This window comes from Bubalus kerabau, chromosome 1 (genome assembly GCF_029407905.1).
Source record: "Bubalus kerabau isolate K-KA32 ecotype Philippines breed swamp buffalo chromosome 1, PCC_UOA_SB_1v2, whole genome shotgun sequence".
Taxonomy (NCBI): domain Eukaryota; kingdom Metazoa; phylum Chordata; class Mammalia; order Artiodactyla; family Bovidae; genus Bubalus; species Bubalus kerabau.
This window is the reverse complement of record NC_073624.1, coordinates 50,563,823-50,591,791: the sequence shown is the minus strand read 5'-3', so window position 1 is coordinate 50,591,791 and position 27,969 is coordinate 50,563,823. Positions and strand designations below refer to the sequence as shown.

At 46.1% G+C, this 27,969-nt stretch overlaps 1 protein-coding gene across 1 annotated transcript in view; it reads right to left on the bottom strand.

Annotated features, from left to right (window-relative positions):
* SYN3 (synapsin III) overlaps positions 1–27,969 on the bottom strand; it is a 492,105-nt gene that overhangs the window by 439,936 nt on the left and 24,200 nt on the right. The window contains exon 2 of the mRNA XM_055574733.1: positions 14,904–15,364. Within this exon, the coding sequence (XP_055430708.1) occupies positions 14,904–15,214 (311 nt within the window). The 5' untranslated portion in view covers positions 15,215–15,364. The remainder of the gene's footprint in view (positions 1–14,903; positions 15,365–27,969) is intronic.

The following is a 27,969-nucleotide window of genomic DNA, read 5'->3' as shown; positions in this document are numbered from 1 at the left end:
GGAGAGCCCAAGGGGCAGCTCGCGCTCCAGATGCTCTGCTGCCATCTACTGGTACAACGGTGTAACACAACACAAATCCCCACCCATTACCACATGGGAGTCAGTCCCCTTTCAGCGTCCCACACGCACAGGATTCTAACTCTTAGCTCGGAACCCAGAGCACGCAGCACTACACCACCACCACCCAAACAGCTCTGGCCTCCACCGGCCTCACCTTCTCGGGAGAAACACTTGTTTTGCCCATCTCTGGAATGTTTACCGCTGGGCCTGCCAGACGGACTCAGGCTGCAGCTGAGGGTCAGGCGGTCCATCCCCCCGCCTGGCCGGGAGTCAGAAGTCTGTCTCCTGACAGGCCACACAGACTGCTGCCTCCTTGCCTGGGGCTCATTCAGGCTTGAGCTGCCTCTGAACAGTTCCGTCTGGCAGAGGAAGAGGTAGGGCTGGTCTGGAATTCTAGATGCCTTGGGGGCTGGGGTTGCTGCCGGTGTAATTGCCCAGCTGTCTGACCTCAGGTAGAATGGATGACCCCACTGTGCCTGAGGGCTCTGTCTCCCTAAACGCAGACCTCTTCCAAAGGCCCTAATATGTTTATTCTCATAATGAGTTTTCAGAGTCCGTGGGCCAGTCAGTCAAGGCCCTGGCCTTGGGAGGAGATGGGGGGAAGCTCTTGATTCTACAAAGCTTCCACCTCTGTGGGTGGTCTCATATTTTACTGCCACATCAGAGGCACCAGGAAGGAGAATATTATAAAACCAGTGCCGCCTGGGGTGGGAAATCCCTAGTTTGGGGAGGCGGGATGTGGTGTGTGTGAGAGAGATTTATGGGGAGCGATACTGAGTTCTTTCATGGCTGCAGCAGCAGCAGAAGGAAGAGGAGAATTAGCACAAACAGGATCCACCTGTGCACAAGCAGCGCCCTTCTAATAAATCCGTCTGGGATGTAAAGTCAGTGTGGCTCGGCCCTGGCGGTGCCCTTCCAGGGATGAGGGGTCAGGAAACTTCTCAGGCACACTGGAGCCTATTGGGGGAGCAGTGGGGGGAGAGCGAAGGCAGGATCTGGCCCTAGAAACTGATTTTCACATTTCTGATGAAACATGTCAGTTGCTGATTTTTGGCCTGGACAGAAACTGGGGGAGATGGATGACGGATCACATAGGAGAACCCTGAAGGTGGACACACTCAAGGTTTTCCAGTTAGCAAGATAAAGAGGCTAACATGATAGGTTGGATGGATGGAGGTGTGACAAAAACAGGGCCTTTGAACATGGAGTTCTAACTCAGAGATCCAACTCCGTTGTTGTTGCTCAGTTGCTGAGTCATGTCTGATTCTTTGTGACCCCGTGGACAGCAGCACGCCAGGTTTCCCTGTTCTTCACTATCTCCTGGAGTTTGCTCAAACTCATGCCCATTGAGTTGGTCATGCCATCCAACCATCTCATCCTCTGTCGCCCTCTTCCCTCCTGCCTTCAATCTTTCCCAGCATCAGGGTCTTTTCCAATGAGTTGGCTCTTTGCATCAGGTGGCCAATTCTAGTTTCATTATTTACTCCCAGGAACAGCTAACCCTCCTGCTCCCCTCCCACTGTCAGAGGGGACCCTCCAGTGATGGGGCAACCTCACTGTACCTCTTTGCAAGTGGAAGGGCTCCAGGGAACTGGAAAGGGGAGGGGCTCTCTCAGAGTGACAAGGGCCCCTGCATCTGTACAAGGATCTGTGAAGGTAAGGAAAGGAGACCGACCCACTAGGGCCTCAAGGATGTGATGACTGTTCCCTCAACGCCTTCTGACAGCAAATAGGGAATGAGACCTCTGTGGAGGTCTGCTCACAATTCACATCATTTATTCACTACTCACTGAGCCTCGTAAGGACTGGGCACCTTACTAGGCATGGGGTGGAAGGCTGATACAGTCCCTGCTCTTGTGGAGCTAACATTCTCCTGGAAAAGTCAGGAAACGAACCAGGTGAAAAGGAAGTGATGAATACGATGAACAAGGTGGTACAGGGCAGGATGTGGGAGCAGGGAGATCTGATCCAGGAAAGTCAGGGAAGCCTTCTTTGGAAGATACTCAACACAGTTGTACTAACCATCTACTGTGTGCCAGAGCCTGCAGGCTCTCAAGAAATAGCAATGAAGATAACTCAGTGCTTGGCCTCAGGGGGTTTACTATCTAATGGGAGGGAGAGACTCATAAAGTACAATGACCACACAGGACATTAGCTCTAAGACCAGGTCAGCCCACTGAAAGAGACCCAGCCCAGTTTAAGAGCCTAAGACTGCTTCCCTGATAAAGTGACCCAGTTCCTCAATCTACCCATCTATCCATCCATTCATCTATCCATCCATCCAATGTTTGGTACCTATCCTTTGCCAGCATCAAGGGCTGCAAAGATGGCTCTGAGAAGGTCTGATGAGTGTGTATATGTGTGAAAGGCACACAGGGCAGAAGAGTTAGGCAGGTACTGGTGGCACACGGGGGCCAATGAATCTTCCTGGGGCATGTCCCTCAACGTGCAGGAAAGATGAGCGACAGGCATGGAGCAGAAGACCTGGGTTTGAAATGGCAGCTCTGGCATCTGCTACATGACTCTGGATAAGCCTCTGCTCCCTGATCTGAAGGGTGAGGATGGGAAGCTCTACCCACAGGGTCATGAGGATAAAATGAGGATGCGGATTTGAAGGCCTCTGGGAACCTGCCAAAAATGTGCCAGCAAGTGGTTGCTCTCTGGCGAGCTGCTGGTGTGGACTTCACCCTCCAGGTAAAGAGGTGGGTGAGCACTGCTAGCGTTAGAACTAGCTGGTCCTCTCCAGCGCTGCTGTTTACTTCCTAGCGCTGCCTCAGACAAACATCAACCTTTCCAAGCACCAGTCTCATTTGCAAAAATAAGCACATCGCTATGTCTGCCATAAGGCCCCATGAATGTTGTCCCTGACACATGGCAGATGTAATGTTCATCTCTTTCCCTCCTGTCGTTCAACAGGTGGGCATGTACCTGGGGAAGTGACAAATCATTCAGGGGAAGGTGGCAGTATCTTCATTACTCTAAAAGGATCTCCAGCTTCATGTCAAGCATGATGGAAACCTGCCTTGGCTACACTCCGGGAGCTCCTCTTTCTCCCCAGAACCAGCCTTTAAGGCAAATAAAATCGTCAGCCACCCACTCACTCTGACAGCAGAGATTATGCCAGAATGTTACCTCCCAATCCCTAGCCCTCTTCTCTCCAGAGACACAACACTGTGTCATCCTCACTCCCACAGAATTCTTAAAGTCCACAGCCTTCATTTCAAAAGAACAGTTCACGTTTAGAAGGCTAAGCTGTTCTTTCAGCAAACATTTAAAGAGCATCTATCAAGAACTCATTAACAGATGCTTATCTATTAAGATGCTTTCAAATTGTGGTGCTCGAGAAGACTCCTGAGAGTCCCTTGGACTAGAAGGGGATCAAACCAGTCAATTCTAAAGGAAATCAACTCTGAATATTCATTAGAAGGACTGATGCTAAAGCTGAAGCTCCAATATTTTGGCCTCCTGATGGGAAGAGCTGACTCACTGGAAAAGACCCTGATGCTGGGAAAGATTGAAGGCAGAAGGAGAAGGGGTTGGCAGAGGATGAGATGGTTAGATAGCATCACTGACTCAATGGACATGAATTTGAGCAAACTCATGGGAAACAGTGAAGGACAGAGGAGCCTGGTGTGCTGCAGCCCATGGGGTCACAAAGAGTCAAAAACAACTTAGGGACTAAACAACACCACTAAGAGCTCAACCTGGCAAAATGCCCGTAAAAAAGATGATACCCTGAAAGGTAATTCACACCAAGGTGTAAGTGACTTATAGCTGACCATCTGTAAAAGGGGTTTAGATGGGATGAGTAGAATGAGAAGAAGGGAACCATGAGAATATTAAGTGTTTGATGTTTGTGTGAGGCCTGTCAAGGTGAGAAGGGCAAGGCACAGAAGGAGAAGCCTAAGAGAAGTTACTTTCCCTCCACCTCCCTCCTTCCACGTATTCAACCAATTACCCATCCATCTGCTTACCCATCCATCCCTCCATCTCTCTAAGTGAAGTCGCCTAGTCGTGCCCGACTCTTTACGACCCCATGGACTGTAACCTACCAGACTCCTCTGTCCATGGGATTTTTCAGGCAAGAGTATTGGGGTGGGTTGCCATTTACTTCTCCAGGGGATCTTCCCAACCGAGGGATCGAACCCAGGTCTCCTGCATTGCAGGCAGACGCTTTACTGTCTGAGCCACCAGGGAAGTGTTCCATCTCTCTATCCAGGCTCTACTATGTGCTTAGCACTGTGCTAGTCCCTAGGAATCATACTGAACAAAACAACCCCCTGCCATCCTGGTGCTCCTGGTCTAGCCAGGAGACAGGCCCAGATGAAGAATATTTACTCTGACTCCTCTCTTCATCAGAAATTACTAACTGGCAAACCTCATGGAGTCCACGGTCTTATTTTGTTGGACTTACATTATATACTTTTGATTTTAAAACAGAGAATTCATTTATCAAGAATTCGGACTACTGGCTTCCCCTGAAAATCAATAACTGAGCATCACGAGACCTGTATTTCCACATGGCAAAAGCTGGCTGAGAGGACGGCAGCTGTTGCCTGCAGTTGGGGCATCAGTTCTCACGCCTAACAGTCCCCATGGCTCCCTGTTGTCTCTCTGCAGCCAGTGTCAAGTGGCAGAGGCATTTGTCATAGAGCCTGGGCTGCTGTCTTCCTTACAGCAGGGAAATATTTCTCTGTGCCTTTGCCTTTTCCTGGCACCTGCCCCTTCACTCACCGACCACCTTGCCTCCTGTGAGCAGCTGCACAAGCAACCCCTAATTTAACTCATTCCATTATGAAGGTGGCAATTAGCTCAGTGAAAATCTTCAGGAAGCCCACACCACTGCCCTTCCTCCAAACTCAGGTTTGGAGGTCAGAAAAATGGATACAAAGCACCGTCCCCTCTCTTGCCATCACAGACAGCCTCCCTCCTGCTGAGGAAACACATCCCATGCAGGCTTCCACAGGCCTCAGGAGGAAAGACATTCTGCAACGAGACTGATGTCTGCCCAGTGACCTGCCTCCCCAGGGCAAGGCTGTAGCCAGGCAGGTGAAGTCTGGAGGAACAGGAACAGCTATTGCTAAGAGAGCCCATTGCCTCTGAGGGACTTCTCTGAAAGAGGAGGACCTAGGCAAGAAAATCACATTTTGAAGAATGAGGGAAGATTCAGAAGTTGGACAGTGGAATTATCCAGAAAAAGGCAGGGCAATGGCAGGAAAAATAACTGAGACATAAAAGCAAGAGAGGGAAATGAGACGTTTCAGGTCTGAGACTCCTTTAAGGGCTTGCAGGCTGGCCCCTTCAGAGTCTGGGCTCTTCTGCATTACTCCTCCCAGGCTGCCAGCCTAGTTGTACAGGAAGCTGCAAGTGATGGGGGCTCACTCCTCACTGGGCAGCCCGCGTGGTCTTCGGCTGATGTTCCCATTACATACACTGAGCTGACAAATCTCCCTCTTTGTCTGCTTTACCGGCCTCAGTTCTCCCAGTTGGGAACCACATGAAACCAGTCCTCTAGCCACGATGGTTTCTAAACTCGGCTCTTCATCATTTAAAAAATGTTTCCTGCGCTCTCCTCTGGATATTCTGACTCAGTAGTTCTGGAAGAGCCTCTCAATGTGGCCTGTCCCACCCATTCTGACTTCTATTATCAGCACCTCCATCTGCACTTGTATTCATGAACCAAGCCTTTCTCTTGCACACAGTCTTGATGGGACTGTCCCCAAGTGTCCCTGGGATATGTTATGGAACCACCCAGGTTTGTTCTTGCCCAGGAATTTTATTTTTAAGCAGAGAGGCACAAAGCTTGGAAGACAATAGAGGTGACTTCTCCAGAGAGTGTTCACAAGTTCTTGCCTCTTAGGTCCAGACAGAGCCTCTCCTGACCTCTCCAAAACTTGGGTCTTCTTGTTTTCTTTTCATTCTGTGAGCCTCCGGCATATTTTCCATAAACCCTCCATTTTGCCTAACTCAGCCAAAGTCATTTCTTTTTCTTGCAAACAAAGAACTCTATCTATACAGAAGGTGAAGAGTGGTACCTGATAATCTGAATGTCATTCTGACAGAAATGGTGCTTTGGGGACCATGATCTCAGTTTATTGTCATTGCTTGATTGATGAAGGCACTGAAGCCTGGAGAGGACAGTGTCTCCCCTGAGATTTCACAGCATCAGCAGGGAAGGGGGAACTGGGGAAGACACAGCGTCCATCAGACTCCTCCCCGTGCTACCTTCTGCTCTAAGACACTTCCCCCAGATTTCCTAGCCACACTCTCACAGGGCGAAGACTCTACCAGGGCAGGAGACAACTCTTCACTGTTTTCCCCTCCCTTCCCTCTCGCCCGTGCAAGAGCAGGGGAGGAAGCAGCCGGGGCACAGAGCCTCTGGATTGGATGGCGGGGAGACCTCACGGAGAGAGGTCAGCACTTGAAAAATTCCTCAAGTCAAAGGGCTCGGGGCCTGGGTGCCACACAAGGCCCTCACTGTGTGCGGACATTGTCCCCCTGATAAAAGGGGCCGGGCCTGGGAAAGCGGCGCTGGTGTCCAGGCGACAGGCCAGGCTGCTGGGGAATGCCCAAGGCCCCTCCCGCTCCAGGCACCAAGGTGGAGGGAGGGGGAGTGGCAGGGGGTGCCCAGAGTGGGAGGACGAGCCTAGAAGCCCAGCGCCACCCCAGGTTGCAGGGGGTGGCTTGTGTGAATCTGTGAATGAAGGGAGTAAGAGGATGGCAAGACCCCTCTCACCAGGCCTTTCCTAGCTCCCTGCCCCCCACCTCTGGATTTCCCCACAGGGAACAGGCAGGGCTTGCCCTTATTTCAAGGAGAGTCTTAGGGGTGGGGGAAGAGGTGGGTGGGGGGAGACATAAGGATTTTGTTTCCTAGAGCCTAGTGTCTTGAACAGACAGGTGTGTATCCTGCCTTGAGCCCCCCTACCAACTCTAGGAGGAGGGGAACCAGCCCGGTCCCCGTCTTCCCGTCTTCAAAGTAGAGAGTGTGCCAGCCCACCAGCACAGACACCCCTCCTCCAGGGCTTCTAGAACGCAGCCCTCAAGCACGTCCAGCTGAACTGAGAAACGTGCCACGTGGCCTCCTCCCCACTGCCTGCCAGTGCCACTATATTCACCAGCAGTTAGTATCACAATTAGCTGTTTGTTTGTTTGTTTTTTAACATTTTTATTTATTTGGCTGTGCAGGGTCTTAGCTGTAGCACACAGGATCTCCCGTCTTCCTTGTGGCATGTGGAGCTCTCGCTGCGGCATATGGGATCTTTAGCTGTGGCATGTGGGATCTAGTTCCCTGACCAGGGATTGAACCCAGGCCCCCTGCATTGGGAGTATGGAGTCTTAGCCACTGGACCACAGGGAAACCCCTGCAATCAACTGTTAACACCGTCACCATTTCAGTGCCTGTTACGACAGCTAAGCCCAATACCAGCCCCACTTGTGGCATCATCTCCACCTCTTACTGACCCTTCATGAGAGGTGCCACGATCCTGCCTTACAACTGAGGAATGTGAGGCCCGGAGGTCAGACTCCCCCAAGGTCTCATGAGTGAGCGAGAGGACAGGGGTCCAGGCAGTCTGCCTCGAGACTGTCCACTTGATTTTGTTCCTGCCCTGCTGGTGACTGAGACTGTTCAGTCCTCATCACAGGCCAGGAAAGCAGCTTCCTGAGAATGAGGTCAATGGAAGGGGTGGGAGGGCTGGTTTGGCTCCCCAACCAGAAGGCAAGGACGCACAAAGGCCAGCTTCTCACTGGGCCCATGTTAGCAGGGCTGGGCACTGCCTCTTGTTGCCACCCTCCGTAAGTAGTGGGGTGGAAAGATAAACTAGCAGACATCTACTTAAAAATGAATTCCAGATAAACAACAAATAATTTTGTGGTACAAATCTATATATTGCATGGGATATATTTATACTAATGCACTGTTTGTCTAATTATTAATTGGACATCCTTATTTTTACTGGCTAAAGCAACAAGCAACTCTACCCAAAAGCCTCTGCTGGTGATGCCAGCTCTCAATTTAATGCCCCCTTCCCACCCACTGCAACCGTCCCCTGACAAGATTGCACAGTGGGAAGCAGAAAGTCCTGGCCACCCTGGGGCCAATTAGGCCACAGCAAGGCTTCAAGGGGCTGCCAAGACACCCTGAGCTCACGAGTGTCTGGATGGCTACAGGAACCCCCACTTCCCCTGGCACGTCAACATTCTGGCTGCCCAAAGGCACTGATGGAGAGGGTGCTCGAGGTGGGCACTTTCCTCTGAGGAGGAGGTCACTTGGCCACCGTGCTGTAACAGGGAGTCCTGCCCTTGGAGATGAGCGTGTGTGGTATGTGCACTCACACGAGGCTCCAGAGCCCTCGGGCACAGCACACAAGGCCTGTGCTCAGGTGGGAGAGGGAAGGATGACAGGAAGACAGGGATGCCAGACTTGTCAGCTGGCCAGCCTGGGCCGGCTGCACACGCCACGGTGCCTGCTCTCATCCTGGGCTCGGAGCCTTAGTCCCCTTCTTCACACGAGAACAATAATAGTGCTCCATCAGTTGTTGAGAGGATTAAATCAGAGAATCCATGAAAACCATTTAGCACAGTGTCTGGTCATGCAAAGTGCACAGGCGCTTGTCCTATGACAGTGAGGAGGACCTGACCACATTCCCAAAGAGCTCATGGTTTCTTCATTTGTGTGTTCACTCATTTTCAACCTAGACTTCTTAGCACCTACATCATGCCAAACACTGAAGCCCTGGGAAACAGTCAGCAGGAGGTAGGTCACCATGAGATATGCCTGCAAAGAAGTTACTCTTGTTAAAGTCCAAGCCTACCCCTCTCCTGTTTTGGTTTCTCAAGCAGTGCATGGTATGTCCGTGCCTTGCTTTCTTGTCTGTAAAATCCTTCCTAGGAAAATCAGAAAGTGTGACTGGCAGTGGTATACTGGCTGGCTCTCTAGGGAGACCTAAAAATCCTGGTTTGCAGCATTTGCCCATTTCCATGGTGTAAATGCTCTCACGGTGGCCAGTGTGACTTCCAGTTAGATTGAGCGGTGTGAGAGGGGAAAGGGGATTAAAGAATGCCACCAAGGTCACTCTCAGCATCACTGTCACACCTTCACCCTTGCCATTACCTGTAATGTCACCTCCAAACCACTCGTTCAATCAACAGACGTTTCCCAGCACCCATTATCTACCTGCCCTGTTCTAGGCTCTAGGACACAAATACAGCAAGTAGGCATGGGTGGGTGGGTGGTGGTGGGGACACAAATTATCACACAATATAGCAACTCTCAGTGAATCTAGACATGCGCAAGGTGCTCTAATTAGTATCATTAACCATCATATGGTAGGATGGGGCAGCCTCACAAACTCCAGGCTGAAAGGATAGTAGCTAAGGGGTGTTTAAAACTAAGAATCCCCTTTTCATTTCCTCCTCAACAAGTAAAAGAAAAAGGAAATTCTATGGAAGGGTGGAGAATAAGAGGGAGGGTAACAATGGATCAACCCTGGACATTCACTGGAAGGACTGAAGCTCCAATACTTGGCCACCTGATGCAAAGAACTGACTCACTGGAAAAGACTCTGATGCTAGAAAAGATTGAAGGCAAAAGAAGAAGGGGGTGGCAGAGGATGAGATGCTTGGATGGCGTCACCGACTCAATGGACATGAGTTTGAGCAAACTCCAGGAGATGGTAGAGGACAGGGAAGCCTGGCACGCTGCAGTCCATGGAGTCACAAAGAGTCAGACGCCACTGAGCGACTGAACAACAACAACAATAGATCATTGTTGAAAGAGAAGAGCAGCCATTCTGGGAACAAGGACCATGGGAAGCAAGAGGAGGGAGGGTTTGAGAGACCCCTGGAGGGAGGGGCTGGGGGCCAAGCCTTAGCTGCCTTATGCCCCCTTCACCCCAAGATCCCCCTCCCAAGCCCATCCAGGCTCCAGAGACCTTGAAGGTAAAACTGAGATCAAGAAGTACACCCAACCTTGTTATGAAGAACCCTCTTCTGGGTCATGATCAATGTTCTCATTTTGGAAAAAAAAAAAAAAAAAAAAAAAATCAAACCTTGGGTTCTAGTACATTCTGTGGCAATAATTTACACTGTAGATTACTGCTTTACAGTGTAAGGCAGCTCTATGAGATTGTTAAAACAAATAAGTAGATGAATTTTTAAAATTATTGCTACAGAATGTACCAGAACCCTAGGTTTGATTTCTTCAAAATAAGAACATTGATCATGACCCCCAGAAAGATTCTTCATAACAAGGTTCGGTGTACTTCTTTGATCTCAGTTTTACCTTCAAGGTCTCTGGAGCCTGGATGGGCTTGGGGAGGAGGATGTTGGGGTGAAGGGGGCATACATACTGAAAAATAAACAGCCAAGACTTTATACACAGGTGAGTAAAACTGGTAAGCCCTCAACTGTATGCACTATATTGCTGACTCTTGCAGTAAGGTGAATTTCAGGCCCCATGATGCCCAATACAGGCTGTTCTGGTTGGAATGGTTTGGGACAATGACATATGCTAACTGAAAATATATTACACGGTGAGCTCCAGGGATACAAAAAGAGGAAGACACAGGCCTTGTTCTTGCAGAAGAGACAGCTACCTAAAACCAAGTACAACACAGCGTGATGTGTGCTGTGGTGGCATGATGAAGTGTATTTTAAGTTATCAAAGAAGGAAGTTACTAGCACTGTTGGCAGGGTAGGTGTGTCAGGGAAGACTTCAGAGAAGAAGTGAAACTTGAGCAGGCTTTTGAGGATGAATGGAGATTGGCCCAGTGAACAACAACATAGGGAAAGGCATTCCAGGTAGCAGGGAACAGTATGAGCTAAGGCAGAGGTGTGTTTGAAAACTACAAACCTTTGCTATTCCTGTGGAATAAGCAGCAAAGAGGACGCTGAGCTGGAGGCAGACCTAGAGGGAGGGCAGACATGCTTACACTCTGACTTTGGACTTGAGGGCAATGATGTACCACCTAATGGTTATTAAAGGTGACACCTGATGGGACATGGGAGTAAACTTGCAAGATTCGATTTTGGAAAGAGGATACTTTGGTGGTAACATTAAAGGTATACAGGAGGCAAGGTCAAGACTAGAGGACTGACACCAGTCAAAGCACTGGAAAACTGGCAAGAGAATGAGTGGAGAGGGCTGAAGAAAAATGAGCCTGAAATCCATTTGTTGTATTTCTCCTTTCCCTTGTGGTTCTCAAACCTGACTGATCGCCCATCATCCCAGAGGACAGTACCAGCTTGAGTTCAGAGGGACTCCTGACCCAGATCTTATTGGGGCGTGAGTCTGGTCCAAAGATCCCCAACCTCCCTGATGTAGCCAGGCTAACCTCTGGGGCAACCCCAAAAGGTCGTGGGATCTCAAAATGCTCCGCCATTAGTCCCCCTTTCCAGTAAAGGCGGCTTTGGGATCCTCTGTGTCTCCGCAGAAGATGGACAGTCCTCCTCTCCCTCGCTTCCCCCTGGCCACTGGCCAGGTATCATTCATCCCTGGGAGGCCCAGGCTGGTTCCGAAAGGCTGCAAGCTGGCCTCTGTCAGGAAGCAAGAGGGGGAGGTTCCTGTAACTCTCTCACCCTCTAGGAAACCTGATTCTGCAGCAGGGTCCTGGACCAGGAAAGGAGTGACAGAAAGAAGGAACCAAGGCTGACAAGGGAGAAAAGGGAGCCACATTGTTCCTGATGGGTTCACGCTCAGTCCAGACGGGGATCATCTCCCCCTCTCATTACCATCTCAAAGGAGAAAGAAAGGGGCTGTGTGAGCGGGCTTCTCCCTCTTCAACAGCTTCTTCCTCTCAGGAGACAGTCTGCACAATGAAGGAGGCGCTGGGCAGGGGGCTGACCCCAGAGGCAGCCGGACTCTGCCAAAACTAGCCAGGGACAGTGGGGCTAGCCCGCCACCTGCTGGCCGCTCCTGGTATGGGAGGACGACAGGTATCCCGGAACTTGGCAGGGAAGAAATCGGGGTTCTAAGGCAGCCAGCAAATGTTCTCAAGTTCTTAAAGAACCTAGGATGAGTTCTCTATGAGAAGCTGTCATGTGTGGGTCGGAAGTCTCTGTCACAAGCATCCAATGAATGCACAGCTAACTCTCAGCTGACATAATAATGAGACTCAGTTTCTCACTGTTCCACTTTTAACCCTCTGAGAGGCAAGAAAAGTGGACTGCTGTTCTCAATCCCTAATTAACCTGTGGGCACACGAAGCATGATTGAAACAGACCAGAAGAAATTCCTCTAGCCAAAAACTGTGTCCCCCACCAGGGTGCACAGACTAAAATTCACACACTGGTCACTCCTGTGGATTAGAGAGATTGAAGACCAAAGTCAAAATTCAAATGTTACTCGGCTAAGGTAATTTATGGCATTTCAGCGTCATTAGCTGTGTGCCTACGTTAAACTACACACCATATGGGCACTGGGTTGGGGGCAGACAGAGATTAATTAGTAAGACTCAACTTTATCACCTGAGAGCTAGTAGGGAAGATTGACCATTAGAAAACCATAGCACAGTGGGGGTAAATCCTAATCTATTCTGCCTAATATTGGGCATAAAGAAATTAAATAAGTATGCCTACAGGGGTTGCAGTCAAGATGTTTAATATTGCACAAAAGGTCACAATAGTCTGCAATAATAATATGCACTTAAATAGCACTTACTTTCTACTAGACACATCCTAAACACTTTTATAGTAATTCAGATTTCAACCGTACTTACATATATTAACTCTACAGGTAGGTACTATTTTACCATTTAGGTGCAGTAACTTTCAAAGGTCATATAGCTATTATGGGGTAGAGATTTAATGCAGATAGCTCTGAAGTCTGAATCCTTAACCACTTCACCTTGCTGCCATTTATGAGCTCAGGATCCATACAAAAAGTAACGTTTTTGACAAATACCCCTTTCCAAGACCATATTATGGCAAACCTTGACTGAACCAGAGATGGTGCAGTCAACAGAGAACACTCAAAATCAAGGTCAAGTTGGGTTAAAGAGAAACAGAGGACTGCAAAAGCCATGTAGGCATTCTGATTACCAGGCAGATAGGCAGCAGGACTGCACAGGCAGGGGTGAGTGAAATCAACACTTCTGCAGAAATCAACCCCTTGGCTCAGAACCTAAATATGATGCTCTGCATAACTTCACAGGCAGAGATGAACAACGCTTCATGTAAGACCCTTCAAGCATCACTGAAAACAACTCAGAATGGATCAGAACAGAGGCCAGGCATCCGACCACCCTGGTTAAGACGAAGTGATTCCATAGCAGGAAAATAAAGGCGAAAGTCTGAACCTACTGAACATGCTTTAATGTTGACTGCATTGAATATGTTATAAACTATAATTACCTCCCACTCCAAAGTACAGGCTCAACCATTCCCAACCTGAGTTCACTTTTCAAGGAATGAATGTGAGCACACACATCCAGGTTAGAATAAGAGAGCACTGGCATGCTCAGTGAACTGAATATATTAACTGGTTCATGTAATACGTGCTTACTGGATGCTGACTCTGTGCCTACTCTGTGGTGGCTTTTGGAGACACACACAGGAAACCTTGCCCTCCAGCCCCCATGGCCATCCATGGGTCCATTGCCAGAACTGCCCTAAACGGGGTGCCTCCGGGTCTCCATATTTAGCTTTACTTCCTGGACTGAAAATTCTATGTCTCCAAGTGGACTGATAATATGTATCTTTTCTAGCAAAAATTTCAAATAGAGACCTCTTTTCCACCTGCATGCAGCTTTCTGTGTGCAGGGCCTGTTCATTACTTATCCGAGTACCTAAGGCTGTTATGAGAGCTGACTCATTGGAAAAGTCCCTGATGCTGGGAAAGACTGAGGGAGGGAGAAGGGGACGACAGAGAATGAGACAGCTGGCTGGCATCACCGACTCAATGGACATGGGTTTGGGTGGACTCTGGGAGTTGGTGATGGACAGGGAGGCCTGGTGTGCTGCGGTTCATGGGGTCACAAAGAGTCGGACACGACTGAGCAACTGAACTGAACTGAAGGCTGTTATTTGCACTCGATCAGTGCTCAGTAACTACCTGTGGAACTACTGCTACAATGACCTTGACACATGTGTCCAGTCTCTGCCCCCCAACCAGGATGCTTCCCGGCTATCAGGATGGGGCACACCTGGGAAGAGACTGGAGGGATATCATTTCTGCCCACCTTTCCTGTCCTATTAAGACAGGTTCTGGAACCAGACTGCCAGTCAATGGAAGAGGAGGAATGCAAACTCAGGCACTCTGGTCCCTTGAGATTAAGGACTGCGGACTTTTGTTGATTTCTTTTACCCTCAATGGCAACCTCACTCAATGAGGGAGCATGGCTGAAGCTCAAAGAGGTTAAGCGACTTACCACAGTTATTTCAGATTTTTTAAAGTTTTCTATTATTAGGAAAGTAATACAGTACATATACCATATATTATATAATACTTCCTACGGGCCCTGGGCAGTACCCCATATCAAATGTATTAAGAAGTTTTCAGCAAATGATATGAACAAGCACAGTGAGTGGTACAACGAAGACTATTCCAGTCTAACTTTCCTTCAGATCAGGCTTTGCTAGCAAATAGGCTATAAAATATTTTCTAGTGAGCTTTTTGGGTTTTGGATTTGCAGGTGAGAGACTGCAGACCTTAAATATAAAGCCCTTTGGACAGAGTGTGGCACAAGGTAGCTGCCGTGGTGCCTGGCATTAATGCCCGTCCCTCCTGCCAGTCTCTGATACCACAGAGTCTCTCACAGCTCTTCCCCTCTCTCTTCCCCAAGAGTGAGATAAGCCCCGTCTCCTCTCCTGCCCCTACGTGGGGGCACCTGCAGAGTGCTGCTTACCAGTCTGTGTGGGCATCATCGATCACCAATAGGATCCTGGGCCTCTGAACAACAGGCGTGGAGGGACCCGGAGGCTCCATCAGCCCCGAGGGGGCCTGTGAGGTCTGCTTCATGGCACTGGAGAAGGAACTAAAAAGGCTGGATCCTGGAGAGGAGAAGGAGGCTGCCAGGGGCTGAGGGCGCCTCCTCTCCATGGCGGGGGATGCAGGCGAGCTGGTGGAGCTGTCTGGGCGCTGCAGGTCCGTCATGTAGCCATTAGGCAGGTTGGCCACAAAGCTGCTGTCAGAGAGGCGCCGCCGGAGGAAATTCATGGCTGTGATGGACGAGATGGCTTGTTCCTACTCGGGCTGTCTAGGTGAGGCCCAGAATACAGGCTGCCAGGGAGAGGGAGTGGTAGGGTCTTGGGCCAAAAGAGCCAAGGGAGTCCCCCACAAGTCAGCTACAGCTGTCTTTTCTTTCACCTGTGGAAACAGGCCAAGAAACACATTAGTGGAAACGACCTCAGCCTCTTAAGAGCAAACCAATAAAGCCTCTTCTTGCCCTGCTCCTGGGGACAGTGCAAAGTAGGACATCTTTTTGGCAAGGAATTTGGCAACATCTAATTAGAGCACACCCTTTTAACCTACAATTTCCATTTTCTGGAATTCTACCCCAAGAAAGCAATCCGAGTTACAGAAAAAGCCTCTTGGACAAATGTATTTATCACAGCATTATTTACACTAGCAGAATACTGGAAAGTCTTTCAACGTTCAACCACCGGATAACAAATATGTAAACTACAGCACATCCAGAGGAACCTTTTGTGGCTATTAAAAAGAGGTACTTAAAAAGGGATTTTAGTCATGCAGAAAAAATGTCATGTTTTAATTTAAAAGATGGTGATATAAGATTATAGGTACAGAATGACTACAACCACATATAAGTTGAAATAACAAAACCTGGGAAAGAAAAAGACATCAGGATATTAACAGTGACTATATCTGCATCACCGGACTACATGGGCTTTTGTTTTTTCCAGTTACCTGTATTTTCCACATTTTCTAGAATATATACAGCTGCGAACTGAATTGTGTCCTTCAAATCCGCATGTGGAAGCCCTCACCAGTAACATGCTGGTATCTGGAGATGGGTTCTTTTGAAGGTAATGGAGGTTAGATGAGGCCATGAGGATGGTGCTCTCGTTGACAGCATTAATGTCCTCATAAAAAAAGACAAGAGGGAGTTTGCTATTCCTCAGCCATGTGAGGACACACGGGGAGGCAGCCGTCTGCAAGCCACGGAGACAGCTCTCACCAGAAACCATCCATTCTGGCACCCTGACCTCAGACTGCCAGCCTCTGGAAATGTAAGAAAACAAATTTCTGTTGTTTAAGCCAGTCTGTGAAATTTTGTCAGGACAGCCCAGCAGGTTAATAAACAAATGAAGTCCTTTTCCAAACAGAGCAAAATAAGTTTTAAAAAAACAAATTATTCATTTAAGATCAAAATTTCTCACTGAGAAAAATGGTTTCAATCATGCAATTCGACCCCACCTATATTTTATTTTTTTTAAGATTATTTTATGTTTTTGCTGAGGTATGCTGGCAGAAGATTTATTATACTCCGGTCACCTCAGGAAGTTGTCCTGTGTCCCTTTCTAGCAATCCACGTGTCCTCATGGGCAAAGGCTTTGCTGATGTCTATCATCGTATGTTAATTTTACCTATTCCTGAACTTTATATAAATGTGATTGTGTTTTATTCCTTTCTGCGTGGCTTCTTTCCCTCAACATAATGGTTTCAAGACTCAGCTATGTTGTATGTAACAAGTCACTCTTTTTTATCACTGAGTAGTGTTCTGCTAGATGAATAACTACAAATTGTTACTACATTCTCTTTTTGAAGGATGTCTGAAATGTTTTCAGTTTGGGGTGGGAATTCTGAATAGAATTGCTCTAAGGATGTTTTATTTAAGTAATTTTGTGGAGAGAGAAACAAAGAAAGGGGAAAGAGTAGGGTGAAGAGACAGAGAGAGAGACTGGTTGAGAGACTGACTTTTTCTTTGGGAAAATATCTAGAAGTTAATTTGTCAGGTCATGGGCAGGCATATGTTTTCGCTTTTTAAGAAACTGTCCAAAACCCTCCCATAGTGGTTGGGACAGTTGCCTTATAGTCTTAGTTGGCTTAGAGTTTTTATCATGAATGGATGTTGAATTTGTGAAGTGATTTTCTAGATTAATTAAGATGATTGTGGCTCAGATCATGAGCTCCTTATGGCAAATTCAGGTTTAAATTGAAGAAAGTAGGGAAAACAACTAGCCCATTCAGGTATGACCTAAAATCAAATCCCTTATGATTGTACAGTGGAGGTGACAAATAGATTCAAGTATCAGATCTGGTAGACAGGGTGCCTGAAGAACTACGGATGGAGGTTCATCACACTGTACAGGAGGCAGTGACCAAAACCATCCCAAAGAAAAAGAAATGCAAAAAGGCAAAGTGGTTGTCTGAGGAGTCCTTACAAATAGCTGAGGAAAGAAGAGAAGCCAAAGGCAAGGGACAAAATGAAAGATATACCCAACTAAATACAGAGTTTCAGCGAACAGCAAGAAGAGATAAGAAGACATTCTTCAATGAACACCGCAAAGAAGTAGAGGAAGACAATATAATGGGAAAGCCTAGAGATCTCTTCAAGAAAATTGGAGATACCAAGGGAACATTTTATGCAAGGACGGGATGATAAAGGACCAAAGCAGTAAAGACCTAACAGAAGCAGAAGAGATTAAGAAGAGTTGGCAAGAATACACAGAAGGACTATACAAAAATGTCTTAATGACCCGGATAACCATGACGATGTGGTCATATCTAGAACTAGATATCCTGGAGTGCGAGGTCAAGTGGGCCTTAGGAAGCATCACTACAAACAAAGCTAGAGGAAGTGATGGAATTCCAGCTGAGTTACTTCAAACCCTAAAAAAATGATGTTAAAATGCTGTACTCAATATGCCAGCAAATTTGGAAAACTCAGCAATGGCCACAGAACTGGAAAAGGTCAGTTTTCATTCCAATACCAAAGAAGGGCTGTGCCAAAAAATGTTCAAACTACTGTATAATTGTGCTCATTTCTTATACTAGTAAAGTTATGCTCAAAGTCCTTCAAGCTAGGCTTCAACAGTATGTAAACTCAGAACTTCCAGATATACAAGCTGGATTTAGAAAAGGCAGAGGAACCAGAGATCAAATTGCCAACATTTGTTGGATCATAGAGAAAGCAAGGAAATTCCAGAAAAAAACATCTACTTCTGCTTCACTGACTATGCTAAAGCCTTTGACTGTGTGGATCACAACACACTGCGGAAAATTCTTAGACCAGACCACTTTACCTCTCTCCTGAGAAACCTGTATGCAGGTTAAGAAGCAACAATTAGAACAGAACATGGAACAATGGATTGGTTCAAAATTGGGAAAGGAGTAATACAAGATTGTAAATTGTCACTCTGTTTAACTTATATGCAGAGTACATCATGCGAAATGCTGGGCTGAATGAATCACAAGCTGGAATCAAGACTGCTAGGGGAACATCAACAACCTCAAATATGCAGATGATACCACTCTCATGGCAGAAAGTGAAGAGGAACTAAAGAGCATCTAAGTAAAGTCGCTCAGTCGTGTCCGACTCTTTTGCAATCCCATTGACTGTAGTCTACCAGGCTTCTCTGTCCATGGGATTTTCCAGGCAAGAGTACTGGAGTGGGGTGCCATTTCCTTCTCCAGGGAATCTTCCTGACCCAGGGATCGAACCCAGGTCTCCTGCATTGCAGGCAGATGCTTTACCCTCTGAGCCACCAGGGAAGAGCATCTGGATGAAGGTAAAAGAGGAGAGTGAAAAAGTTGGCTTAAAACTCAACATTCAAAAAACAAAGATCATGGCATCTGATCCCATCATTTCACAGCAAATAGAAGGAGAAAAAGTGGAAACAGTGACAGATTTTATTTTCTTGGCTCCAAAATCACTGCTGATGGTGACTGCGGCCATAAAATTAAAAGACACTTGCTCCTTGGAAGCGAAGTTATGAAAAACCTAGACAGAATATTAAAAAGCAGAGACTTCACTTTGCCAACAAAGGTCTGGATAGTCAAAGCTGTGGTTTTTCCAGTAGTCATGTATGGATGTGAGAGTTGGACCATAAAGAAGGCTGAGTGGCGAAGAACTGATACTTTCAAACTGTGGTGCTGAAGAAGACTCTTGAGAGTCCCTTGGACAGCAAGGAGATCAAACCAGTCAACCCTAAAGAAAAATCAATCCTGAATATTTACAGAAAGGACTGATGCTGAAGCTCCAATACTTTGGCCACCTGATGGGAAGAGCTGACTCATTAGAAAAAACCTTGATGCTGGGAAAGACTGAAGGCAAAAGGAGAAAAAAGTGGCAGAGAATGACAAACAGTTAGATAGCATCACTGACTCAATGGACATGAATTTGAGCAAACTCTGGGAGATAGTGAAGAGCAGGGGAGCCTGGCATGCTGCAGTCCATGGGGTCACAAAAAGTCAGACACGACTTAGCAACTGAACAACAAGGTTTTTAAAAATCATGTATTTGCTTAATGTGATGAGTTACATTAATTGATTTTCAAATGCTAAACCAATCTTTCATTCCTAGAATAAATCCCACTTAGTCATAGTGAATTACCCTCTTTATATAATGCTGGATTCAAGCCAAGAATATTTTGTTGAAGATTTTTTACATCCGTATTCATGAGAAATCTGGTCTGTGATTTTCTTTTTTATCAATGTCTTTGCCAGGTTTTGGTGCCAGCATAATGCTGACCTTACAAAATATATTCTGAAGTGTCCCTACCTTTTCAATTTTCTGAAAGTTTGTGTAATATTGGGGTTCTTTTCCCCCTTAATTTATTGACAGAATTCAACAGTGAAGCCATCTGGGGCTGATTTTTTTTGTTGTTGGAAAGGTTTTAACAATTATCTCAAATGCTTTTATAAATCTATTCATATTCTCTGTTTCTTATTATTTCAATATTGGCAATATATGATTTCAAACAATTGGTCCATTTCATTTTAATTGTATAATATCTTGGCATAAAGTTGTTCATAGCATTTAACATTTCATTTTCTGCAAATCTGTAGTAATTTTCCCTGATATTCCTGATACTAGTCATTTGCTTTTTCTCTTTTTGATTAATCTGTGTTAAGAATTTATAAATTTCATTAATCTTTTAAAGAAACAACTTGCAGCTTTTTATATTTTCTCTATTTTTTGTTTTCTATTTCACCTATATCTGCTTTTTATTACTTCCTCTCTTCTTACTTTGGGTTTAAGATTTTTAATTTTCTCTTTTTTCTACATTCTTAAGATGTAACTATACCATTAATTTTAAACATTTCTTTTTAATACAAGCAGTTAAAGCAATGTATTTCCCTCCATGCACCACTTTAGCTGAATCCAGAAATCTGACGTTAATATTTAATTATCATTCAATTAAAATTATTCTTATTTCTTTCTAATTCTTTTTGACCTATGTGTTATTTAAACATATCTTTAACTTTCAAACTCCAGTGCTTTTTCAGATATTGTAATGTTATTGCTTTTAATATGATTCATTTATGATTAATGAACGTAGTCTATAGGGGTTTAATCCTTCAACATCTTTGACATCCACTCAGATTAATTTTATGGCTCACCATGGTCTATCTTGATGAATGCGTCATTTTCACTTGAAAAGAACATGTATTCTGCAGCCGCTGGGTACAACATTCTATAAACATCAATTAGACTGTTGTTAAGTCAAGTTCCCCTGGAAACTGACTCTGCCAGGACGATTTGGAAGCAGAAAGTTTATTGGAGTGTGTTTCCATGATTAACAACTACAAGCATGAAAAGCACAAATGGGCAGAAGGAGGGGTTGAACCAGAATACAGTTTTCACAGAGGCCTCAGCTGATCTTATTGGGAGCATGGATTGGGGGACATCTCCTTAGATTTCCTCATTTTCTAGCCACTCTGATAGCCTGTATTCTGCATGTGTGCTTGCTAAGCTGCTTCAGGCCCATCCAAATCTTTGAGGCCCTGTGGACTATAGCCCACCAGGTTCCTCCGTCCATGGGATTTCCCAGGCAAGAATACTGGAGGGGTTACCAGGCTCTCGTCCAGGGGATCTTTCTGACCCAGGGATAGACACATGTCTCCTACATCTCCTCATTGGCAAGCAGGTTCTTTACCACTAGCACCACCTGGGAAGCCCCAGACTCTGCCTGCTTCCTGTCAAATCAATAAAACTGCAGCTTCCTGCTCTGGTTCTAGCTTCTCCCTGCCATATAGACTGGGGAGTGCTTTACAGAGAAGAGCCACATCAATGTGAATCTCACTTAGTGGGGACAGGTGCCTTTTTTCAAGGGTTAAATCTCCTCCAGATCCCACCTACTTTTTATTTCTCTCCAAAAATCTCAGATTCTTTCAAATACTTTATCCAAAATTTATAACTATCATCTGTGACAGGGTTAGTCCAACACAAGCTACTGAGCAATTATTGGATCTGAACATCTTCCATCTTTCAAATACTGGATAGAAAAGTTTATCAACAGAGATGAAGGGACCTTAGAGATTATTTAACAATCTCTTTTTTAGGAACTCTGGTCAACCTCACACTGGCAGGAATTCACCACCTTTAGAAGCATTATGTTTTTTGACCAACTCCAGTGTTCATTAAAGACTCATTCTGTAATTTCTTTCACTGCAGGCCCTGGCGGAGCTTATAATCTGGTAAAGGGAGGCAGATAATGAACAAAAACTCATGGACTGGGGCAATACACAGAGTGCTGTTATAGAGATTAACAGAGAAGGCCTCTCTGAGAGGTGACCTTTAAGCTGAGATGTAAGGATAAAGGGTAAGGGAAGTACATATGCAAAGGCCCTGAGGTAGGAAAGTATTAGGCACATCTGAAGAACAGAAGGAAGGCCAGCTTAATCAGAAAATAAGAAGATTTTTATAAGAAAATGTTTAGAGAAATAGAAAGGAGCCAGATCATGAAGGGCCATCTTGGAAATAATTCTGATTTTATTCCAAGGGTGAAAAGTAAACCACTGGATGATTATAAGCAAGAGACACACATAATCTCGTCTACTTGGCCACTGTGTGGAAAACAGACTGAAGAGCACATATATGGATGCAGCAGCCAAGTTAGGAGGTTGTGAAAATCACTTAGGTCCTTAGGTATAAAAGAAGAGAGTTGGATTTCATGATTTGCAAGGTGTATAACTGTTTTGTGAGTCACTGATTTCCTGTGCCACTAGACACTGGATATCTCTTCAGTGACAAACTTAATTTGATGGTGGGACCAGGTGGGAGTGAGGGAGATTCTGGAAATAACAAAATAGGAACAAAAGGTCAGAAGACCCTGGGATAAAATCTTTCTGGGATAGAATTCAGGAGAGGCCAAGTGAGGGCTCAGCCCCACGCTATGCCTTCACTGGCCACTAGAGGGCAAGAGTGACCACATGTGCTTAGTTGTTCGGCCCTGTCCGACTCTTTGTGACCCCATGGACTGTAGCTTCAGTCCATGGGGATTCTTCAGGCAAGAATACTAGAGTGGGTTGCCATGCCCTCTTCCAGGGGATCTTCCCAACCCAGGGATCGAACCCAGGTCTCCCACATTGCAGGCGGATTCTGTACTGTCTGAGCCACCAGGGAAGAACACCAGACAGAAAAATAAAACATGTCATACAGCAACATATTCAAAACTGGGACAGGAGTACATCAAGGCTTTATATTGTCACCCTGCTTATTTAACTTATCTGCAGAGTACACCATGTGAAAACACTGGGCTGGATGAAACTCAAGCTGGAATCAAGACTGACAGGAGAAACATCAATAACTTCAGATATGCAGATGACACCATCCTTATGGCAGAAAGTGAAAAGGAACTAAAAAGCCTCTTGATGAAGGTGAAACAAGAGAGTGAAAAAGCTGGCTTAAAACTCAACATTTAAAAAATGAAGATCATAGCATCTGGTCCCATCACTTCTTGGCAAATAGGTGGTGGGAAAAATGTAAACAGTGACAGACTTTTATTTTCTTGGGCTCCAAAATCACTGTGAATAGTGACTGAAGCCATGAAATTAAAAGAGGCTTGCTCCTTAGAAGAAAAGCTATGACAAACCTAGACAGCATATTAAAAAGCAGAGACATCACTTTGCTGACAAAGGTCTGTAGAGTCAAAGCTATGGCTTTTCCAGTAGTCATGTATGGATGTGAGAGTCAGACCATAAAGAAGGTTGAGTGCCAAAGAACTGATGCTTTCAAACTGTGGTGCTGGAAAAGACTCTTTATAGAGTCCCTTGGATTCAAAGGAGATCAAACCAGTCAATTTTAAAGGAAATCAACTCCTAATATTCACTGGAAGGACTGATGCTAAAGCCGAAATTCCAATACTGTGGCACCTGATGCAAAGAACTGACTCATTTGAAAAGATCCTGATGCTGGGAAAGATTGAAGGCGGGAGGAGAAGGGGAGGACAGAGGACAAGATGGTTGGATGCAATTACCAATTCAATGGACATGAGTTTGAACAAGCTTCTGGAGTTGGTGATGGACAGGGAAGCCTGGTGTGCTGCAGCTTATGGAATCACAAAGAGTCAGGCACGACTGAGTGACTGAACAACAACAACAATATCAAGCAACTTTTCAGGCTTACTTCTTGGAGACTGTAGCAGGTGGGAAGACTTTTCTGTGAAGGTTTTAAAAGCTTGGAGACTTCTCACTTGTTAATGGAGCCACACAACAGAAATAAGGTATAAATCACATGGCTGCAGGTTCTGCATCAAAGCATAAACAACTCCATAGAGTGAGAACTGCCCCATAGCAGCACCAGTTACTGATCATGAAGATAAGCAACTGATCATGAACTGCACAGGAGAGTGGACATTTCTGCACAGGTGTCTCACTGACACACACACCCAGACTCATTTCTGTGCTCATCTTCAGATGATTTTTTGTACCCAGCCTCCCCTTCCTCCCAGAAGTACCACTAACCATCCACTCACTTTGGCCAGAACTTGAATCTCACCTTTTGCTCCTCCTTATACCTCAGCAGTTTCAGCCACTCAGTCACCGGGTCCTGTTAATTCTGTCCCCCCAAACATCTTTAATATCCTCTCCTACCCTCCATTAATCCTATCACTGTTTCACAAACTAAGGTAAAAAATGGACCAATGACCTTAACAGAGACCTCACCAAAGATACACAGATGGCAAATCAGCTCACAAAAGGATGCCCCAAATCAACAGTTGGCAGGGAAATGCAAATTACAATAACAATGAGATACCACTACACACCTATGAGAATAGCCCAAATCTGGAACACCGGCAACACCTGAGGCTGAGGAGGATGTAGAGCGTCAAGAACCCTCACTTGTGGCCAGTGAGAAGGCATGGCAACACTGACTTTGGAAGCAAGTCTGGTGATTTCTTACAGAACTTAATAAACTCCTACCATACTATCCAGCAATCATGCTCCTTGGTATTCAGCCAAAGGAGCTAAAAAATGTATGTCCACACACACAAATAACCTGCACAAGGATGTTTACAGCACAAAGCTTATTCATAATTGCAAAGACTTCAGAAGAAATCAAATGTTCTTCAGAAGTGATAAATAGACTGTGGTACATCCAGGCAAGTGAATATTTAGTACTAAGAAGAAACTCACCGGCAAAGTCCATTAACAATTTCTGAGAAATCAAAACAGAATCTGCCTAATAGTCAAGTCTAACCTTTTTTTCGCCTTTGCATTTAGTCTAGTTTCACTTGCTCACAGGAAACTGCCTGCAGAAGCCCCCTAACCGGCACTTCAGCCCAGGGTTCCCAGTGCAAAGTGGCTGCACCCTACACTTCAGAGGTCGGCGGGCTGTGTGCAGAGATAATGCACACGGCACCTCATTTCAAGATGGCGGCAGAGGGCCGCATGCAGAAGCACTGCTCTCGGCACCTCACTTCAGGATGGCGGCAGAGGGCCGCATGCAGAAGCACTGCTCTCAGCACCTCACTTCAAGATGGCGGCACTCGGCACCTCACTTCAGGATGGCGGCAGAGGGCCGCATGCAGAAGCACTGCTCTCAGCACCTCACTTCAAGATGGCGGCACTCGGCACCTCACTTCAGGATGGCGGCAGAGGGCCGTGTGCAGAAGCACTGCTCTCGGCACCTCACTTCTAAATGGTGACTTTGGGCCAGGTGCAGAAGCACTGAGCTCCACATTTTGATCTGAACAGTGGGGAGTAGCACAGCGGCAGCCGCCAGGCAAGAACTCCAGCTCCCTCCGTGTGGACAAAAACCCTACAAAGCTGCCCTGCCCGTGGCGTGTTTGAGAGGCGTGTATTCTAGTGAACAAGCTTGCACCTCTCCACCCTTTGATTTAAGGATTAACCTTTCCTTTGCCTCTAAACCAAACTCGATCTCATTCTGGCTGCTCGAACAATACTGAGCAGAATGACCCTCGGTGAGGACCAGCTCCAGAAAATCAGAACAAAATGAGCTATAAAAGCCATGAAAAGACATGGAGGAACCTTAAATGCATGTGACTAAGCAAAAGAAGGGGCTTCCCAGGTGGCGCGGTGGTAAAGAATCCACTTGCCAATGCTGGAGACACAAGAGATGCAGGTTGGATCCCTGGGTCGGGAAGATCCCCTGCAGCAGGAAATGGCAACCCACTCCAGTCTTCTTCTCTGGAAAATTCCATGGGCAGAGGAGCCTGGCGGGCTACAGTCCATGGAGTTGCAAAAAATCAGACGCCACTGAGCACCACACACTAAGCAAAAGAAGTCTGTCTGCAAAGGCCATGTACTGTGTGTGATTCCAATTATATGACATTCTAGAAAAGACAAAATTATGGAGTTAGCAAAATGGTCAATGGCTGCAGGGATTATGGCAGGGGATGGGAAGGTGGGGGGGGGGGGCGGGATGAGATCTGACACTGGTGGGAGGATGAGGAGACAGAGCACAGAAGATCTGTGAAAATACTTACAGTATAATACTCACAGCAGTGAAAATACTCTCTATGATGCCATAATGATAGACACATGTCCTTAGGCATTTGTCCAAGCCCTCCAAGCCCATGGAATGCCCAAAATATCAATAACCTCAGATATGCAGATGACACCACCCTTATGGCAGAAAGTGAAGAGGAACTAAAAAGCCTCTTGATGAAAGTGAAAGTGGAGAGTGAAAAAGTTGGCTTAAAGCTCAACATTCAGAAAACTAAGATCATGGCATCCAGTCCCACCACTTCATGGGAAATAGATGGGGAAACAGTGGAAACAGTGTCAGACTTTATTTTTCTGGGCTCCAAAATCACTACAGATGGTGACTGCAGCCATGAAATTCAAAGACGCTTACTCCTTGGAAGGAAAGTTATGACCAACCTAGATAGCATATTCAAAAGCAGAGACATTACTTTGCCAAGAAAGGTTCGTCTAGTTAAGGCTCTGGTTTTTCCTGTGGTCATGTATGGAGGTGAGAGTTGGACTGTGAAGAAGGCTGAGCGCCAAAGAATTGATGCTTTTAAACTGTGGTGTTGGAGAAGACTCTTGAGAGTCCCTTGGACTGCAAGGAGATCCAACCAGTCCATTCTGAAGGAGATCAGCCCTGGGATTTCTTTGGAAGGAATGATGCTAAAGCTGAAACTCCAGAACTTTGGCCACCTCATGAGAAGAGTGGACTCATTGGAAAAGACTCTGATGCTGGGAGGGACTGGGGGCAGGAGGAGAAGGGGACGACAGAGGATGAGATGGCTGGATGGCATCACTGACTCGATGGACGTGAGTCTGAGTGAACTCCGGGAGTTGGTGATGGACAGGGAGGCCTGGCGTGCTGCGATTCATGGGGTCGCAAAGAGTCAGACACGACTGAGCGACTGATCTGATCTGATAGAATGCCCAAGAGTGAACTCTAAACTATGGACCTTGGGTGATTAAGATGTGTCAATTTTGATTCATCAGTTGTAACAGATGTACCACTCTGGTGGGGATGTTGATAGTGGGGGAGGCTGTGCATGTGATGGGCAGGGAGTATAAGGAAATCTTTCTACCTTGCTGGCAAGTTGTTGTGAACCTCACACTTAAAAAAACAATGCCTTACTGAAAACAAAAAAAGGATTCTTCAAGTGTAAGACTGCCGGGAGCCGGCGAGAGACATTCCACTGGTGACAAAGGTCATGAGGAAGGAGGCTCGGCATACGCAAAGGCGGGATCGAGCCTCGGGAGTCCCCCCGGATATTCTCGAGCATCTTCCCCCCAAAAAACCAGAGTCTGCCTACTTTATTGCTTTGTGCTCTCACCTCTGACTTTACTGGGGGCTGTCCCCCACCACCATCTCGCTCTCTCTGTCAAAGAGTTAACTTACAGCTCCAATTAATAAAGTTCCTGGGCAATTAGGAGTGTTTAAATCCAAACCCCTCAGGTGGCTCTCTAACTCGCCTGACAAGTTTACCCGGACACCTACAGCTATGCATACAATTGTTTACAGTCTCCCAGCCTCGAAAGGCACCGGAAGCTTAAAATATTCAAATAGCTTAGAGCCTCTCAGAGAGTTAGAAACTGTCAGAATAAAACTAGTAAAAGATTTCATTGATGAGCCAATGTTTGTTGCCAAGTTTCCACATCCCCTGAATTGTATCCTTGAATGTGTATTAATTAATATAGTTGCTATGTAGAAAAAATTAGTAGTGGCCTTGGTGTTAGTAACTTTAGACCCTTAAGGTAATAAATTCTTTCCTTTGTAAACCTATTACACATCCGCCCTATAGGAATGTAATCTTATCTTCGGAAGATGGCGCCAAACCTTAAAATAATTACTCTTAGAGAAAATAAGTCTTTGTTGATAAGTCCTTGTCAAGAGTCATAAAATGTTAATAGGCCTTCTGGCCAGAAGATGATGTAAATCACCTAAACCATTTGTATATGATAAATCTGCAGGAAAGAAACCCTGGTTTTTGATAAGCATCAAAGACTGCTGACTTTGCATCCCCTATTATCCTCTATGTGTAACTTAGGGTATATAAGCCCCTGTTGAAAATAAAGCT